At 43.8% G+C, this 20,318-nt stretch overlaps 1 protein-coding gene across 1 annotated transcript in view; it reads left to right on the plus strand.

The window, feature by feature from the left end:
* The first annotated feature begins 4,133 nt into the window (after window positions 1–4,133).
* LOC140843523 (uncharacterized) overlaps window positions 4,134–20,318 on the plus strand; it is a 52,413-nt gene continuing 36,228 nt past the window's right edge. Inside the window, exons 1-2 of the mRNA XM_073213307.1 lie at window positions 4,134–4,223; window positions 4,352–4,944. Coding sequence (XP_073069408.1) covers window positions 4,134–4,223; window positions 4,352–4,944 — 683 coding nt within the window. The remainder of the gene's footprint in view (window positions 4,224–4,351; window positions 4,945–20,318) is intronic.

Genomic DNA, 20,318 nt, shown 5'->3' on the forward strand with positions numbered 1-20,318 from the left:
TCTTTTTCTTGCCTGATTGTTCTGCTTAGATTTCCAGTACTATGCTTAATAGGAATGGTGGGTGGGCACCCTTCTCTTGTTCCTGATCTTCAAGAAAAAGCTTTCTTCTTTTCACCACTGAGTATGACATTAGCTGTGGGTTTGTCATATATGGCCTTTATTATGTTGAGGTGTGTTCCCCATATACCCACTTTGTTGAGAGTTTTTATCATGAATGGATGTTAAATTTTGTCAAATGCTTTCTTAGCATCTATTGAGATGATCATACTTCACTTTGTCAATGTGGTTTATCACAATTGATTTGCAAATGTTGAACCATCCTTGCATTCATGGAATAATACTACTTGATCATGGTATATGATTCTTCTATGTATTGTTGAATTCAGTTTACTAATATTTGTTATTAAGGATTTTTGCATCTATGTTTACTGTCCTAACTTTTGGTTGTTTCTCAAACCTTTGCGATTATTCAAGCAGTTTATTTTATTTTTAATAGTTTGCAGTTTTTGAGGGTGTGTGCCACAACCTGTGTCCCAAAGGGGAGGATCTCAGGCAGCACTTAGATTCAGTTTGATTGCAAGCCAGTTTGAAAGTATGTAAATATGTGCTGTCCTGTAAGCTCCACTGGCCACCAGACCAGGCAGTCTGGAGGTGTGCCCTGGGCAACAGTCACAAAATTCAGGGCTTCAGACAAGTATATAAGCTCCTTTCTGGGTGAAACTGGTGAGCTGTAGCAAGGCATACATAGGGAGAGTGCAAAGAGCATCCATGAGCCTCTGTTCCCCAAGAGCACCTTCATAGGCATTTAGATATGCGACAGACCTGAAGCCTGACCCTCAGGCCGAAGCTCCAGGACAAGGCAATAGGCCTCTTACTCAGAAAGGCTGGGGGTGCTATCTGTGCAGTGTCATGGGGGTGATAGTCTGCGAAGAGCTCTAATTTTTATAGTCCAGTGGGACCCAGGGATGCAGGTTCCCCTGGCCTCCAGAGCCAGGCAGCCTAGAGACATCCCCTGAGAGGCAGCCACAAAACTGAGAGTGCCATGCATAGGAACTGGGGCACCAGGCCTGTGTGAATATTCCCCCAGGAGAGGCAGAGGGAGAGGGCAAAGATGGCACCGCCAGATGGGTGGTGGATATGGCATCTGCTGAGGACAAAAAGGTCTAGTATTACAAAGAAATAGTACCTGCTAGCTTTAGCAAGGCAGAGGGAAAGCGTGAAAAAGGTGCCGACCAACCCCTCCCTCCCTGAAGAGCATCCCAGCTGGCCCTGCCTCACTGGCCAATGCTTTACAATTAGCAAATGAATCTCTGCCCATAAAATCTGGGCATTTTCAAATGGCTACTGCCTTGTGCCCTGGAGTGAATGAGTCTACACATGAGCATTTTAAGAGGTGTTTTTCAGTTCACCACAGCCCTTCGGATCTCATCAACGTGAATGCCATTGGTTTTCAAAGCCAGATGTTTTATGCCTTGACTCTCAGGTTCAGGTCTTAAAAGCTGGGTGTATAATAACCCTGTGCTCCTCAAGGAGAAACTGAATTCTGAGTCCCCTCCTGGCTGGGGGTCCCCGTGCCAGAATGGGCTCACGGGGAAATGATGTCTCGACCTCTGTTGCCTCAGTGTGGCTTTTCTCTCACTTGCCCATGTGACCGTGCTGCTTCATGAGTTTTCAGGACTTTTTTCAGAGGAAATTGTTCCATGTGTAGCTTTAGATTCAGTCTGCACATGGGAAGACGTGGGTTCTGGCTCTTTCTCCATCACCATCCTGAACCACCTTTCTGATTGCATTTTATTTTCCTCTTTTCGCCTTCCCTTCCCTTCCCAAATGCTTGATAAGCTCTTCTCTGAGCCCTGTAAGATTCCTGTAGATTTCTGTTGTTTTCTTTTTGTTTGTTTTTGCAGTTATTCCAGTCCTGGACAATCTCTAGCACAGAAAGAAATCCCTTCCTTAATATCCTCTAGCAGTTTGGATGTATGAAAAGTCATCCCTCCCTAACCCGCAGCTACACTGTGAGGCTGTGCCTGGGCCTGATGAGGGGGATGACAAGGAACGGCCCTCATAGTTAAAGGGTAACATGCCCAGAATGAAGGGACTCCACTCAGCATTAACCCAAAAGGCCAAAAGCTTATAGGATTGAATAGCAAAGTTGGAAGCAAACTAAATGTTTGCCAGTGTGACATGATAAATTAAATGATTGTGAAACCAATCAATAAACTAATGTGTAGCGCTTTACCATTACGTTTAGTTTAGGGGATCAGGTGGACACATGGAATTAGACATGAAATAAGACAGGGAGGAGAGGAGACACAATTTTATAAATGTATACCCTGTGGTTTTAACAATGGAAAATCAGCATCTGAAAAACAGATGGGAAAAAAGTAATAATAGAGTAGTAGGATTATAAGATGTCTTCTTTGTTTTTTAACTGAATATAATATATTACATGTATAATTCAATAAATGGCTTTCTTTCCAAGGGAGCCTCAGCCATTGCCTTTCTCCCAGCAAAGTACAGCCCAAGAGCTGGGGTCTTGGCTCCCCAGGCCTGTGTCACGCTACGCAGTCTGGCCTCCTATGACACCCACCCTCTATTCTCTCTAATTTCTTGTTTCTCAGAGCATGCTCTTTGGACCTCAGGGATGAAGCCAAGTAATCTGTATTGTGAACAGATTCCTGGAGATTCTCATGCACACTAAAGTTTGGAGCAAACTCTTTTTCTAGCAGCAGCTCTCACGGAAAGCAATACAGGGATTTCCATTATCTATATTATTTCTTGGAATAAAACTGATTCACTGAAATGTTGCTCTGTGTGCATGTGTGTGTGTGTGTGTGTATGCTTTAAGTTAAGGACTCAATGAACATAATTTTATTTGTCAAAAATTTTTGTTTGTAATTTGTTAATTTTGTTTCAATGATTATCTTATCAATAAGTTATTCTGTCATAGGATTGCTATTTTCTTTCCTTCTGCTTTGAGGACTGCCATAATTAGGACTGACTGGCCATTCAGGAGACACTTTGCTGTGGTTGGTTGATCACTATGAAACAGAAACCATAGGACTGTGGAGTCTTGAGGCTGGCTAAAGCATTTCAGTTTTCCTTAATTCTTTATTATTATAATACCAAGAAATACCCAGTTATGATCCCACTGCTTCCAGCCCCCAGACTAAGGGTGGGAGCCTCCAGTTTTCTCAGCAGTCCTGGGCCTTGGCCAGCAAGGGCGCTCAGAGGAGAGGCCTGTCTGCCGGCACAGAGGAGCTTCCTCTGAACCACAGAGGACACCCTTCTGAAGTGGAAATGTTCTCACCCTTTTAGAATTTCATCAAAGCAGAAATTAAGAGCCCATGGTCTCATCCAATCACAACCATATTTTACCTTTTTAAGAACTCTAAGGAGCAAAAATTTTCCTTAATCTTTTCCAGAAACATAAAAACTAAGCAGCATGTTTTCTTAAAGAAACAGAGGCTTTTCCCAGGGATTTCAGCCCTAGCGTGAACTCCTTCCTCAGTACTAACCCTTGGGAATGCTAACCCTTGGGAACCATTTAACATGGTTAAATTTATTAAACCAAGTCACTCTTCTTAAAAAATTACAGTTAATATGGGGTGGGAGGTGGTGGGGTTGGGAAGTGGGACCACTGCATGTCGACTGTTAACACCGTGCCCTTCTTGTAGACCTGGCTCTGCCACCAAGCTTCCTTGTGGTCGTCCCCTTGGCACTAGGTGTGCACGGTGTGCCCTGCTCACAGAGGAACGGCTGCGCGTGCAGTCTGGGTCCAGTCGGTCACTGTCAGGGGCGCTGTCAGGAGGGCCCACGGTCATGTCGCCAAGTGCTGCTAAAACACAACCACTCCCAATGCACTAATGAAAACTTCCATCACCTCCTGTGTGTGTAAATAAACATACTGAGTTATTAAAACGCTTGTGCTTTCCTTTATATAATCATTTGTAATTTCTGTCCAGATAAAACAATCATCCAGATTTCAAAGAATTCATGAATAACACTTAAATCCACTGATAATCCTCTCTCCTAAACAGCAGGACTGCCGTTAAGTAGTGCCCTAAACACAAGGCCCAAATTTATTTTCAAAGCTTTGAAGATAAATTATGTAGCTTCCCAGGAGATGATCTTTTATGGAGCAAAAGGAAAGTATATTTGAGGGCCAAGTGACAGGGCAGCCAAGGAGCCAGATGAAGTACACACGCAGCATCCCGCAGGGGGAGGTAATTGGTGTTGGGGGTAAGCCGATGCACCCTGCTGCTCGGCCAACAGCGGCCATTCCCCAGGCCTAGCACTGCCTTTGTCCATTAAGTGGAAAAGCACTCCGCTCTTCTGGGACCTGCTTCTTTAGACACACTCCTCATCCCTCCACCCGTTGTCCTCAAAGCGTAAGAGAGGCCTAGACCACCAACCACCTGGAAGCCCCCAAACTTCCTTCTCCTTTCCAATCGAAGAGCGTGGTTCATTTCAGCTAGATTTTAAAATACAAAAGAGTTACTTGAAAAATCTAAAAGCATACCTTCTTCCATTTCCTCTCCTGAACAACGCTAAAGAAAGTCATTGGGTAGGGCAGGGTGAGGCAGGTGTGGGCGCTGGGGTGAGGGACACGGCGACCCAGGGTGTCCCTGCGGCTGGGCAGGATGAAGTGTCCCCGCAGAGCGGCCCCTCAGCAGGGGCTGTCCACATCCCCAGGGCGGGCAGCAGAGCCCGGAGGGTGTGGAGGGTGTCCCTGGAGGGGCGGCCCGGCCGGGGCCCAGGTTCTGAGCTGGGGGGTCCGCGCGGTGCGCGTGGGGAGGGCAACCGCCAGAGAGCATCAGAGCCAAGCTGGCCAAGGAGGGCCTCATGTCCCTCACTGCGGGGGCGGCCCCATGTGAAGAGTCCGAGTGCGAGAGAGGGGCATGTACGTGGCAGGGCAGAGACGACAGATCAGCGCCTCCAGGGAGAGTAAGTTAAGTACTAAGTACATGTGCTGATGATACGGGTCAAACTCAATACAGTAATTGTTGATAAGGAATACAGATTTTTCACTATCAGCAAAGGGAGTTACGAATGTGGAGAGGGAGAAAACTAGAATGACCCCTGTGGTGTTTATTGGAATTTGACATTCCAGAGTAAATGTGTGCCTTCGGTATACATGCACATAGAAATAGAGATACAAGTGTGTATGTGTGTATGTGCATACAAACACGCATTGCCGCCTCTGCGCTGAGCTGCTTAGGAGTAGTGATAATCCTAATACCCAGCATGTGCTCTCTGAAAACATCTCCCATAGGGTGATCCGCGGCTTGTTGGAGAGATGGCAGATTCTAGGTCTGAAGCAAGAAAACTATCACAGAATGGTGGAGACAGCCACAAAGACTCAGAAGCAGGCTAGAGAGGGGCTCCCACTGGCCAAGTTGGGGACAGTTTGTGTATCAGAATAAATAATGCTCGTGAAAGACTAGCATCCGTTAAACAGAATAGGACACTATGAACCCATAAATGATTAATTAATAATAAATAAATAAATAAATGGAAGCTGATGAAGAAAACCAGTATAGTTAACATAATTTCAAAGTACTTCTCCACAAAACACTTATTAATTGTAAAGGGGAAAATGGTAACTTTACAGTGGAAACATCTAGCAGATGTTACCTTATTCAAGTTGTCGAAGTGATTAAACATCAATAATGAGACAAATTGAAATCCTGTGCTACCTAATAGGAGGTCTTTAGAAGAACTGTGATATTCCTGATAAAGATGCATAACTTGAATCTAACTAGGAAGAAATATCAGAAAAATCCATCTTGTGGAACACTTTAAAGATTCAATGTCAGGACAATCAGAGAAAAACTAAGAAACTGTTCCAGACTAAAGGGGACCTCAGAGACATGATAAATGTAATGCATGATTCAGAACTGAACCTTTGTGATTCAACTAGAGTGAGGTCAGGCTTAGGTGGTAGCAATATATCTTTCCCAGGCTCTTCAGGATGGTGCCAGCAAAGTCACTGCAAAAGCTACATCCTCACACTGCCTGGGTCTGACTACAAAATGAGGGTCCGTTTCAGTAGTCTTCCCAACAGTCCAGAGATTCAGCATTATGACGACCACTTTGCTCAGGCCTGAGTCACATATCTGAGCACAAGGCCACCGCAGGAGTCTTGGATGGAATTCCATAGCAATATGCACTGATGGCAGAGAAGGGGTAGATCCTAGGGGCAAACGGGCTGCTCCAGAAAGAAGGGAAACAAATGCTGGAAGACAAAGATCCACAGATGTCTAAAATGCTCACCCCTAAGGTCTTAAAAACTCACACACAGAGAAAACTTCTGAAACTTAATTTATTTTCACCACAGTGCAATCTTAAAGATCTGTGATTTTAACAAGTTCTGGAAGTTTAGCAATAGAAAATAATTCCTTCTTATTGTCAGTTACTCAATATTTTTATTCAGTTTGTATCTAAATCCTGGCACACTCATGAATTAGGAGTTACACTCTTTGTTTTTCCATACATGTTCAGTCATTTTGTTCATATGTCTTTTTGTGTCTGTAAGGACGCATGGTCTGGTCAGGAATTCAACAGATTTGGTCTCTCAGAGCCCTTTAAAAATAAAAATCTTTCTGTGGCTGAGAAAGATCAGTAAATCACTTTACATAGTTTCCATAACTAGCCTCTGGTTACATTTGAATTCATAATCTCTATAACATGCTTCAAGTTTTTCTGTAAACTTCTCATGCTCCACACTGACAGAGGGATTTGAATGCTAATTTCAAAATATAAACTATTTTTCTAAAGTCCTGGTCTTTAACCCATCCACTGGGGTTAAAGATTTAACATTCAAGATTTCATGAGTTCAGACCTACACTAATGCAATAATGTCATACCAGATTTCTCTATCCTGAGTCCCTCTCATTTGTGAGGATAAATAAATGCAACTTGGATTTTTGAGTCTGACAAAGTAGAACTGTGACTTCAAAGCAATTTCCCTTTTTCTCCTTGTATTTGCTCTTACAAGAATGTCAGATTGAGGTCTCTTTAGAGTTTGGAATATAAATGAAGCATTTAGTATTTAATAAAATTAGACTTATAATAATGATGTCAAGGTTTGGAACAGCTGTATTAAAGGCCTAGTTACTACTGTTTTCAGAAAACCTATTGACTCTGCCCACATCAGATACTATTCATCATTTTCTATCTTTCTAGTTCCAATATTTGCAATGATTTTAGTCATAATTATTAATATAGGATGGTATTATTTAGTGATGTTTCAAATCCTTAGAAATAGATTTAGCTGAGTGCCCAGTATTTCTCTTAACAATTTGCACATTAAATCTTACATATAGCATTCTCCTCCCCTGAAACAAGTTGAAAATTTGTGATTTAATGTCTCAAAACCAGTTTCAAGAGGTTGCTGGAAGGTAGACTGTTGGTTGATGGATTACCTGCCTGCTTTTCAACACTGTGTACAGATAGCAGCTCACAGATGTTTCCCCTGGCCTAACTGACCGTCCACTTCCACTCCCTACAGAGAGTTGGACCCAGAGAAAGCCATAAATCAGACTGTGAGTGCTGGAAGCACCTAGAGATCATGGGAGATTCTTCATGAGTGGTCCTCTTTGGGTTGGGACTCTTTGGGGAATAGCTGAGCACACTGCCTGGGAGCCTGCACGTTAAAGGGTATGCCAAACTCCTTGGGTTCCAGAAATAGACTCTGGGTTCCTTGGGCTTGGAGGATCCCTGAGATAGAGAGACCTGCTCAAGACTGAGAACCTCGGTGGTGGGGCTGAATTCCAGTCTAAGGACAAGGCGGTCCTGGCCACCACAGGGTTCATTATCTAAGGCCCTGCTGCCATATAGCTGGCAAGGGGCTTAAAGGAAGGTGCTATCTCATGGACCAAACATCCCTAAAGTTGTTTGTACTCAAATGCTCTGCTCCATTTAGTGTTGATTCCCACCAGTAACATCAATGTTTTTGTTGCCTGGACTCCAGGGTTACTGGTTGGTCAGAATACCCCCACAACACACTGCTAGTACAATACACACAGACTACCAAGTGAGAAAGCAAATCTTGCAAAAGATTCAGAATTTCGTGAGGTTGGTGTTGGAGAACCATGCAAAATCACACATGCTGACTTTGATAAATGAGGCCCAGGTGGAGTTAGACTTACTGAGAGCTGAGAGTAGAAAAGGACAGGAAGGCTGACTAGCTATGTACCCAAAAGAGAGCATTTGGATATGCAAAGATGTAAGAGAATCCCCAGGGAGACCAATGAAGCCCTCACGAGTTTTTGTTATCTTCTTTATGGTCACGTGTGTAAATCGGACATCAAATGAAATGTGGTGTATGCTGAAGTATAGTTTCGTTGGAAGGTTTTACCAAAATCTGCAGTTGTTAATTTCATTAAATCTTATGGAAACTTTTTTGAGGTGTTTAACATTTACAATGAAATTTTGTTCCCTATTTTAAAGTGATCTCATTTTAAATTGCTGTTTTCTTTTACCATTATCCTTAGATAATGACTATGTCCAGTATTTCATTCTAACTTCAAGAAGCAGAAATTTCTTTTATGTGTTGATCTTTATATTGCATCTTTCTGATTCTAAATCACAAAGTTCCTTGAGAACTGTCATTTTGTAAATTTCCCCTCAGGACTTTTTTGATCAGGTTCATAGATATGGAGTGTCAATGATGACCTCAGGGAAATAAAATTGTAGTGCTACAAATTGAGTAAATTTTGATTAACTGGAAGAACCTTCTAAAACTCCATGCGCAGTGTAACTCAGTATTATTTTGAAAAATGACAACATTGTTGAAACCAAAGGGCATGGGCATGAAATAGATGAATTCTGGGTTATTTATTGAATGCCTCTCACAGAATTTTATGAAGTCTTTGAATAATTTGTAACTGAGCATACTTCTGTTCCCAGACATTTTAATCATTAATGATCCTGCAACATAAAACACTCTCCAAGATATTTTTTACTGTTTGGTAATCTCAGAATGAATTATAAAATTAACCTTTATATTACATTGTTTGGGGTTACCCAGCAGAATGGAATCACTGTGAATTTGAACTATCAGTTTCTTATTGAGACTTTACAATGGTGAGCAAATTCAGGGACTCTTATTTAGGCATCTCTCCGGCTTAGTTAGCTGTCTGGCATCTCTGTAGTTTTTGCCCCAACGTTTTTAAGGCTGAATACCCATGGTAACTTAGGGCCATTGGTAGGGTGAGACATGATGATGAAATTGGGAAGTGGAATCTTGTCATAAGTTGTGACTCACTGTTTAATGGTGTGACCTTTTACCTCTTTGAGCCCCCATTTCTCCATATGTAAATTGGAGATGATATTAATCTCTACCTAATGAATTGTTATAAGGCCTAAAAGTCTGTTTATTGTCCTCCACATCCAGCCTCCCCTTCTTGCTTTTAGTCATAGAATTTGCCAAGTTTAGTTGGGCACATATTCCCCAGATTAGCCCTCAGGTGCACCAGCCTCTCTTGTAGCTCAGACGAAGGTGATACACGCAGCTTCCCAATCATGTCTTCACAAGGAAGCCGCGGGACCCGCCGCCCTCATCCCCCTTTGTACGCTGGGCAATGGTCCCGGAGGAGGAAGTTACACCTTCCGTCTGGCAGGCGCGCACTTCTGCGCCGCACGGGGGAGGGTGTCGGTGCCGCCCTCCTCGGAGCCGCAGCTCACAGCAGCGCTGTCTGGGTCTGAATGCGCAGCAGACATGGAGCTGAGGGTGCTTGTGTGTCCTTGGGCATCCCTAAACTTCACTTTTCTCATTTGGAAACAAAAGTAGAAATAATACCTGAAAGATAGGTGACTGTTAAATAAGCTCGTTATACTGTTATCACTTTTCTTTCTGAACCAGGATTCATCTCCATGAATTCATTTATCCATTTGGCAAAATTTCATGAAGCCAGGCACTACCCAAGGCACGGGGTCATCTAGCATTGCATAAGATGCTCAAAGTACCCAGCCCTCCTGTGGACCGAGAGTGAGCAGACCAGCAGGAACATTCCACAGCGATGAGTGTTACAGTGAATGTAAGGCAGGGGGTGTGGTAGAGATTGGCAGGAGACCACTGCAGGACATGGTCGGAAAAGGACTCTGACATTTGTTTTGAGACAGAGTAACAAAAGGGGCCAGCTTGTGCAGATTAAGGTGGAGAGGATTCTAAACAAAAGGAACGCTTAGTGTGGGAACCTATGGTAGGAAGAGCATAATTTCTCAAAGCCCAGAAAGAAAGCAAGTGTGGCTGGAGCAGAGTAAGAAAACAGTGGATAATAAGAGATCAGATCAGAGGTTGGAGAGGCCAGATCACTTCTCAATACAGTTCATGTAATCTATTCCAAGCACAATGAGAAGCCATGAGAGGACTTTAAATAGGGATGACAGGACAGCATGCTAATGCAGGCTTCCTCAGGTGCCAGCGCTGTTACCTATGTGCAGGAGCTCACGTCAAAGCAGAACCTATCTTACAAGTCAAGCCACTTCTTAAAAGAGAGGCAATATTCCAGCTACCAGTTATCTGTGAACCCATGGGAGTGTTACCAGGAGAAACATTTAAACCCAAGGCAGGCACCATTGCTGAGTCCTTCGTTGATGTCAGAAATGCCTGGGTTTGAATCCCAGCTCCTCTATCACTGAATGTCTGACCTTAGGTAAGACACTCTACTGCTTGGAGTTTCATTTAGTCTTAGACACAAAATGTGGAAAATAACCTCTGTCTTGGCAATATCATTGTAAGGCTTCAATATAAGGTATTATATGCAAAATGCCTGACACATTTTAAGAACTCAATAAGAAGTGCTATATGTATTTCATTTTTGTGCAGTCCTGGGATTTACTGAGAAATCACTAGGCCCATCTGTCATTCCACAGAGGTGCTGATATGGGGACTGAAGGCTGCTGGACTTTCCTCTGCTCCCCTCTCACACACCCACCAAAAGGCCTGTTAAAAATCCTGTGTTGCTTCTCCACCTCCCCCCAGCCCACCTGTCCTCGGGGTCCACACTGACTGCCCCTCCTCTAGCACTCTCTGCCACACTGCTTCTCGTTGAGCCTTTGTTTTATGATAGTCCACGTGATCATGTCTTGTTTCTCCTATTCAATAAGCAATAAAAGCTCCTTGAGAGAAGAACCACTTATCATCCTTCACCTGTGTTTTCCAAAGTGCTTTCATTTATCGAAGGTGCTTAATGCATATTTGATAAATGAAAGAGTAAACAAGAGGATGAATAAGAGTATTCCATTGATTACCCCTGTCTCCCTAAGGCTCCGTTTAGTGCCTGCCTTCCATCTGCCGGGAATCCATTGTCCCCCCTTCTCCATCCTGCTCTGTGCCCCAGGAGGCTGGATGGGCCCCCTTGTCACCTGGTGTCTGATAGGTGGGAGGCACTGGCAGGAGTCAGGAGTCAGCCAGTGAATGAGGCCTGGAATAGGAAGTTCTCTTTATATAGCTATTTTTACTGGGTTCTTACAACTGTTCCGTCTATCTAAGGCCTAGGGGTGGTGATTTCCTGCTGTTGCTGGAAATTTCCTTACCAGTTTCTAACATCCTGCCCACGCCATTGTAAGTAGCCCATTTTTAAAACTGTCATCAAATTACCCAGTTTGGATGTGCCATTTCTTCTCCCAAGGATACTGATATACCTCATAGCATGTCAGGTGATGTAACTGTAGCTCAGGACTTGGAGTCTTTATTCGTTCAAGGGGAGCAGGTTCCACCATTTCCCTTGGTAAGTTTCCATTGCTGTGCCACCACACCAGATTGCTCTGGCTTACACACCCCCACCTGCTGTAACTTGGGCATGCAAATTAGGATGAAGCTGTTCGTTGTCTTGAGGAACTAAGTAAGTTGTTCATAGGAATTGCAGAACATAGCAGGCATGAATCGTTGTTGACAGTTAAATGTTTTTAAGAAGAGTAAAATAAAATGTCTCTAAATGGAAGCAACTAAAAATACTTGGTAAAGTGTATATTGTGCGTGAGTTTTTTTCCTACTTTGAGCTGCCAGGCTGTGGGTGTTAAAAACTCTTCAGAGGATTTGGTCTGTCATATTTAGGTGGTAGGTGGCAAAAGAAATTCTGTGTAAAAAAATTCAAAACATTCACTCCATTGTCTCTTGCTAAGTGTGAATTGTAGATTGTTGGATCCAAAAATAATCTGCACCAAGGCCAACTGACAGGTCCCAGGGAGGACAGGTGACCTGTGGAATGGTGTCCCCAAACCATCCCTCTCCTGGCTCTCAGGCCACCACCTCGACTGCTCTTGCAACTGATGCTCACAAAAATAGGATATTCTCTAAATACAGTCTTAGAAATGACCAAATTTGGTTCAATGAATTGGACTTTTGTAGGAAAAAGCAGTAGAATATTTTTAATTTGCAACACTGACATGTGTGAAGAAGAAGAGAATGTTACTAATAAAGATAAATGAGAAAACAGAAGGTAGACATGAAAAGGCTCTGACTGGTTGGCCTGGGAAATTACTTTCCACTGACTTCAGCTCAGTAAACATCTACCTTCAGGTCCCTGATTGCACAACGTGGAGCCTCTTGGATGCCTCCATTAGGGCACCTAGACTCTTGTGTAGTGAACAGCTCTTCTGCACTTTGCATACCCCCACCATTTCCTCCCACCTCCCCGGCTTCCTGCAGGATGGTATCGGTGCCCTGTGCCTTCATTTGTTGAAGCTAATGTCCTCAACCAAATGAACTCTTCCCAAGGCAAGCACAGCTCACAGTCCACAAAGTCTTTGGTGCCCACCCTCTGGGAGTATGCTGGCCAGGGCTTCACTCCCCAGAGCAGAAGGGACCTATGTTTGGGCCATGGGCCACGTGCGTGCAAGATCTCTGCAGAGAAAGAAAGAAGCACCCAGCAGGTGACCTCAGATCTCCCTCTGCTCCCAGCTTTCAAACCAATTATTTTTCTGATTTATTCATTTGACAGACATTCTAGGCTTTGGGAATACATCCTTGAACCAATCAGACAAATTTAATTCTCTCATTCTGGAGTTAGGTAATCAATAAATGAATGAACAGAACGACTACAAAAGTCCCATCACCTTTCTGTACCCTGATTTCAAAGGAAAACAGTGAAAACAGTTTCTTTTTGAAAATTAAAGTCAGGCCCTGGGCCCACAACTACAAACCGTGACTCCGGGTATACACACCTTCTCCCAGAGAGACCCTGTGTCTTGCCAATGGGTTTCACCCCCAGGCAAGTTCGCTATTCAGTGTGACCAAAGAAAATGACAGCAAAACATTCTTGGGGTGAAAGGGTTATACCCAACTTTATTTCCAGGTGGCAAGTCAGTCACTAAAATCCTGTTCACTCAGAGTGAGTCTGAATGCAGCAAGCCAGTCTCTGCCTCTGGGCCCCTCTGTCCGCACAGCTGTCCTGTAGGCCCCTCTGTCCACACAGCCATCCTCTGGGCCCCTCTGTCCACACAGCCATCCTCCGGGCCTCTCTGCACAGTCATCCCACACAGCCATCCTCTGGGCCTCTGTCCTCGGCACTGCCACCACTCCAGCCTCTGCTCTGCTCTCCTGCAGCCTTGCAGCCCTGCCACCATGTCATGCCCAGAGCACTGGGAAGAGCTCTTTATATAGAGTCAACAGCCATGTATTGCCCACAGGTGTGCAGTGAGCTAGTCAACCAGGGCCAGGTGAGAATCCTGGCCACAGAAACTCTCATTTTATCCACACTCCACCCCTCCAGGATTCTCTCCGCTCAATCTATGTGCCCTCAGTCCTCTGCAATGGTCCCTGTGCAAGGAAGCTTGAACACTGTTCTCCAGCCTCTCCAGCAAAAAGTCTTGCAGACACACAGGCTGGACTCATGGCTCTGTCTCTGACCTCTGCCTCTTTGGTCTTAATGGCTGGAACTGCTGCTCTGGTTTCAGCTGTTGCCATAACTTAAGTAAGATCCTATTTGGATTCCTGTCTAATTTCCTTCCATCAACTCCTGCCCGTATCAAATCAACCCACATCTGGGTCCTTGTAACCCTCATGGGGCCCCTCAAATTCCTCCTGTGAGTAACAGGTCTTATTTCTTTCCAGGTTCTCGTTGCTTCAGCTACTGTACATGTCACCTCGCATTCTGTAATTGCTGCCTCAAGGCGGGCTGCACTGCCAGGGAAGACAGCTTTCCCATCTCTGATTCCGACAGAACAATTCCATCCACCCCTAAGTCCCACAGCCCCCAGGTGAGCCTGAATATAGGGGCGGACCATAGAATGCTCCACGACCTGGGGAGGGGGCTGCTCCTCTCCTTGGGGAACTTTCAGCTGCTGGGTCTTTATTTTCTTTACAACCACTGGGCATGCTTTCAATACAGGAGGGCCAGTGCCTCCGGCACCACCCCTTCATCCTTCCCCAGCTCCTCCATTTCTGGGGCCGATGGCACCTTTCTCTCCCCTCCCCTGAGTGCCTCCTCAGCTACAGTGCCTCTCAACAATGCCAGCTCGGTCTTCAGAAGGTCTCTTAACTTCAGCTCAATGCCTCACAGCTGATGTTCTCGTGCCACCTTTGCCTGTGCTTCCCTCAGGAGTTTGTCTTTTTCCTTGATGGCCTCTTCCTTCTTCAGAACACCTGTCAGCTCTGCCGTCTAGTCTCCAATGGCACCTTGCTGCTGGCGCTCTCGTGCTGCTTCCTCCTGCATCAATGCCATCTCCTTCCTCAGGGAATCCACAGAGGTTTGCAGCTCACGTTCTCGTGCCACCATTCCTTGGGTCTCCTCTGTAGACTTTTTTTTTTTTGGTATCATTAATCTATGATTACATGAGGAACATTATGTTTACTAGGCTCTCCCCATCACCAAGTCCGCCCCACATACCCCATCACAGTCACTGTCCATCAGCATAGTAAGATGCTGCCTAATCACTACTTGTCTTCTCTGTGTTGTACAGCCCTCCCCGTGCCCCCCCACTACACATGCTAATCATAATGCCCCCTTTCTTTCTCTCCCCCCTTATCCCTCCCTTCCCACCCATCCTCCCCAGTCCCTTTCCCTTTGGTAACTATTAGTCCATTCTTGGGTTCTGTGATTCTGCTGCTGTTTTGTTCCTTCAGTTTTCCTTTGTTCTTATACTCCACATATGAGTGAAATCACTTGGTATTTGTCTTTCTCCACCTGGCTTATTTCACTGAGCATAATACCCTCTAGCTCCATCCATGTTGTTGCAAATGGTAGGATTTGTTTTCCTCTTATGGCTGAATAATATTCCATTGTGTATATGTACCACATCTTCTTTATCCATTCGTCTATTGATGGATACTTATGTTGCATCCATTTCTTGGCTATTATAAATAGTGCTGTGATAAACAGGGGTACATATGTCTTTTTCAAACTGGGCTGCTGCATTCTTAGGGTAAATTCCTAGAAGCAGATTTCCTGGATCAAATGGTATTTCTATTTTGAGCTTTTTGAGGAACCTCAATACTGCTTTCTACAATGGTTGAACTAGTTTACATTCCCACCACCAGCAGTGTAGGAGGGTTCCCCTTTCTCCACAACCTCACCAACATTTGTTGTTGTTTGTGTTTTGGATGGTGGCGATCCTTACTGGTATGAGGTGATATCTCATTGTGATTTTAATTTGCATTTCTCTGATGACTAGTGATGTGAAGCATCTTTTCATATGTCTGTTGGCCATCTGAATTTCTTCTTTGGAGAACTGTTCAGCTCCTCTGCCCATTTTTTAATTGGATTATTTGCTTTTTGTTTGTTGAGGTGCATGAGCTCTTTATATATTTTGGATGTCAACCCTTTATCGGATCTGTCATTTATGAATATATTCTCCCATACTGTAGGATGCCTTTTTGTTCTTTTGGTGGTGTCCTTTGTTGTACAGAAGCTTTTCAGCTTGATATAGTCCCACTTGTTCATTTTTGCCTTTGTTTCCCTTGCCTGGGGAGATATGTTCATGAAGAAGTCACTCATGTTTATGTCCAAGAGATTTTTGCCTATGTTTTTTTCTAAGAGTTTTATGGTTTCATGACTTACATTCAGGTCTTTGATCCATTTCAAATTTACTTTTGTGTATGGAGTTAGACAATGATCCAGTTTCATTCTCTTGCATGTAGCTGTCCAGTTTTGCCAACACCAGCTGTTGAAGAGGCTATCATTTCCCTATTGTATGTCCATGGCTCCTTTATCATATATTAATTGACCGTATGTGTTTAGTTTAATATGGGGACTCTCTCCTCTGTAGGCTTTTTTAATACTGTAAAAAGCAGCCAACCCACAGTCCCCGCTGCCTCCTGGGCACTCTGCTTCTCAAAGGCTCTGCTTACTAGACCAAGGGCCACCCCTACAGTCTCAGGTGTCACCTCCACTTGCCTCCAGTCCTGGGTGTGGGGCCCAGTCCTCTAGAAGGAAAGCCACTTCAGACCACATACCCACTGGGGGATGATCCACTGTTTCCCCATTCACAGGGGCAGCCTGCTGAAGCACCCCTCCCATAAGGGAAGCCTGTCCTTTTCCTTGGTCAACAGTGAATCCTGCCAACTATGCCAATTGTCTTGCCAATGGGTTTCAGCTCCAGGCAAGTTCGCTATGGATTCAGTGTGACCAAAGAAAATGACAGCAAAACATTCTTGGGTGAAAGGGTTATACCCAACTTTATTTCCAGGTGGCAGGACAGTCACTAAAATCCCATTCAGTCAGAGCTAGTCTGCATGCAGCAAGCGGGTCTCTGCCTCTGGCCCCTCTGTCTGCACAGCTGTCCTCTGGGCCTCTCTGCACAGTCGTCCCATACAGCCATCCTCTGGGCCTCTGTCCTAGGCACTGCCACCACTCCAACCTCTGCTCTGCTCTCCTGCAGCCTTGCAGCCCTGCCACCCTATCATGCCCAGAGCACTGGGCGGAGCTCTTTTTATAGAGTCAGCAGCCACGTGTTGCCCACAGGTGTGCAGTGAGCTCGTCAGCCACAGCCAGGTGAGAATCCTGGCCACAGAAACTCTCATTTTATCCACACCCTGAAACTACACTAAGAAAGCAATTGAAACTGCTGGTGTATTTGGGGCCTGAAAGTTAATACAGAATTTAGGGCAGCAAGAATCTCTCTGACCTCTAGAGGAGTCAGTCCTCTTGGGCATGTAGGGGCCCATGTAGTGTCCATTGATTCCCGAAAGGGAGTGTTTGTATGTAACCTATTCCAGGTGTGATTACCTGCAGGGACAGGTGCTTTTGTTGGCATCTTAATGAAACTTGTTTTATTTTGCGATATTCTCAGAAGGAATTGAAAACAGCTGTTCATCCATAAGAAAACAAACTTTCATATAACTGTAGATTAACAGCACGTAATCCCTTAAAAATTCCTTCCTGCTTAGTTTCATGTCTCTATTCATATTATGGGAAATATATAAGATTTTGGTAAATGAGCATTACTTGGAAAGAACTATGAGTTAGTTGTCTATGTATAATAACTTATTCCTTGGAGATATCCTGGCTGAGGGTGAAGCCAAGACCAGGACAGGCAAAGTTCAGGAACGGAGAGAAACAGGCATCTGACAGCTTAGGCGTTATTATCGTTAGGCTGCTGCCATCACCGTCATGGACATTGAGTAGAAGTGCGTTTTGGAGTGGCAGCTTAGTATTCCCTGTTACACGTGGATCCTGATACTGGGCACATCTGAGCCACCTGGGGAGCTTGGAAGAGGACATATACGAAGGGCCTCCTCTTGAATAGCCTGATTAATAAGTTTGGTGTAGGGCCCAGGAATTTTCCATTTAAGGAAACTCTCCAGGTGATTCTAAAATCCAGCCAGCTCCAAGAACGGCTGATCTGGACCAACTTCATCTTCCAACAGAGAACATCTGTGATTCTTCCTGGAAACATCAGTTCCATGGTGTTCCAAAGGCCGTTCATTCCACTGGGGGCAAACCTAGGTTCAAATTATATCCTGTTACTGTAGTGCGACAATCAGTCCCTTTGCACATCCCCACTTTGATCCTACTTCTGTTCCCAGGAACAACACAGAACCAGTTTTCTCCCTCCTTTTCTGTTAGTAACTTTTTGTGGCTGGAAGGAGAGAAGAGAGAAGTCAATTTCCTCATTCTTTCCGTGGCGGAATTTCTGGACTCTCCTGGATGTTGCCCAGAATAGTAAAGAGTGTCTGAAATATGGTCCTCTGGAGGCTATGTTTGTTGAATTGGGACTGTAAGTTAAGTTACTTGAGTAATATTCCTAGTAAGACCCACACCTCAAATGGCCTGTGCTTTTAATTCTTTTATCTCTCCAGCTTCCTGAGTCACCCCATTCTTCCTTGACTATCAGCATCATTATTTCCATCTTCTCTAGAACACACCTTTAATTAGATTTATTGTGCCATGGGAAGGGCTATTTAAGTCCTACAGCAGAAAGATATGTAACACATGTATCAAAGGTCAGACAAGGTGGAAGAGAAGCAAGGAAATGTCACACTTAACTGCAGGATACATTATCTTCATCAGAGGTGTTTATACTAAAAGGAAAATAAAACTATGATTGCATGTAAACAGAAAACACTCAATGTAAGCTAATAAATGCATTAACGCTGCATGATAAGCTGGAATCCAATAAGACTTTATAAAACATCTGCACATTGTAGAAGGGCAGAGCTGTCAGACCAGGTCTACACATTTTCATCTACTGAAGACACATACCTATCTGGTAACTGTAAAACAATAAAGCTTATTAAGCGTTGCTTTTGAACTAAGTAGCCACACTTACAAGATATACTCTGAAAAGACAAAAGATATGCATGAGTGGAACTGAGTGAATTACTGAAAGCTCAAATTGGATTTTACCTCAAGTACTGGGATGGTTCTGTGGACTTCAGCTGAACATCTTTGAGAAGGAATGCAGTTGCAGTATCCCAGTGTACATTGCATGTGTTGTGAACATGCACATGTGCACATACACACAGTCTCTTGTCTTTAATTAAGAATGAATTATATTCTGGACACATGGCAGTTAGTCAAAATATATAAAATGTTTAAAAACCAAAATTCCTGTTAATACCAATGTTGCCTTTTATAGAAGAGAGAGTAAAGAAGTCTGAGGAGGCCAGACATGGCTGCTATACCTTTGCTATAGGCTGATTGGTGTGTTCCCCCCCAAATTCATGTTGAAACCTAGCCTCCAATGGGATGGTATATGTAGATGGAGCCTTTGAGAATTGCTGAGATCATGAGCCCTCATGAATTGGATTAGTGCCTTTATGAACGAGACCCCGCCGAGCTCTCTCCCCCCACCACCCTGTGACATAGCAAGAAGATGGCCATCTGAGAGCCTGGAGTGGGCGATCACTAGACCCCTAACCTGTCAGCACACTGATCTTGGATGTCCCGACTTCCAGAACTGTAGGAATACATTTCTATTCTTCATAAGCCAACCTGTTTGTGGTATTCTGTTATAGTAACCTGATTGGACTAAGACGACCTTCACGGTTTCAAAACATAGCTTCCCAGCCAGTTCCTCAGGTAACATAGAAGACATGGGCTGGTGCTTAGCTTGGGCTACTTACCGAAGAGCATAAGTCTACAGTGATTGTTCAACAGGAGACAATATAATCATGGGAGAGTGAAATACAATCTGTTACATTTTCCCAGAAGCAGCAGAAATGGGAGCATCTGTCACACTATCTGTTATTAATACATGATGTACATCGAGGCGTGTAGGTACATACGAAGGAACAGGAACATGTCAACATAAGGCAGGGAAACAGATGGCATGCTCCTGCAACCAGCTTTCTTGTCAACTTTGGTCGAACAAATGCTCCTGCTACTTTAATTTGTTAAGTATACATTTATTTTTAAAGTGAGAATGTCTACCACATAGAGAAAAAAAATGTAATAGCAGTTCAATATTTCTTAAAAATGATGTATCTCTGTGCGGTACTTTCTGAGCCAAGTCAACAATTTTATGTAGAAATTGAAAAATGACAGAGGATTATTTTTAGAGCAGTTTTTCCACTCATGCCCTATAACCTCTGAAGAAGTCCGTCTTATGATGACGTACACAGAGAGCAACAAAATTGTCAATATCTGTATTTATTTCTTGAAGAGAACTATCTAATCAGACATTAGATGATGCCTTTGTGACTATGATGCTCAAATGGGTGTGATTATTCTATCTTACTACATTTAGAAATATGATTTACAGTTCCCTTCTGCTTATTTTTCATTCAGAATGTCTATTTTGTTTCCTTTTAAAGGTTGTATTAAAAAAAAAAACATTTGACTTCATGTAAAACCAGAAAAAGAAGTTGGCAAGCTGGCAGAAACACTTTGAGGTAGAAAAATCTCTTCAGGGAACATAACTTTCAGATAGAT

Source organism: Manis javanica, chromosome 1, assembly GCF_040802235.1.
Source record: "Manis javanica isolate MJ-LG chromosome 1, MJ_LKY, whole genome shotgun sequence".
Lineage (NCBI taxonomy): Eukaryota > Metazoa > Chordata > Mammalia > Pholidota > Manidae > Manis > Manis javanica.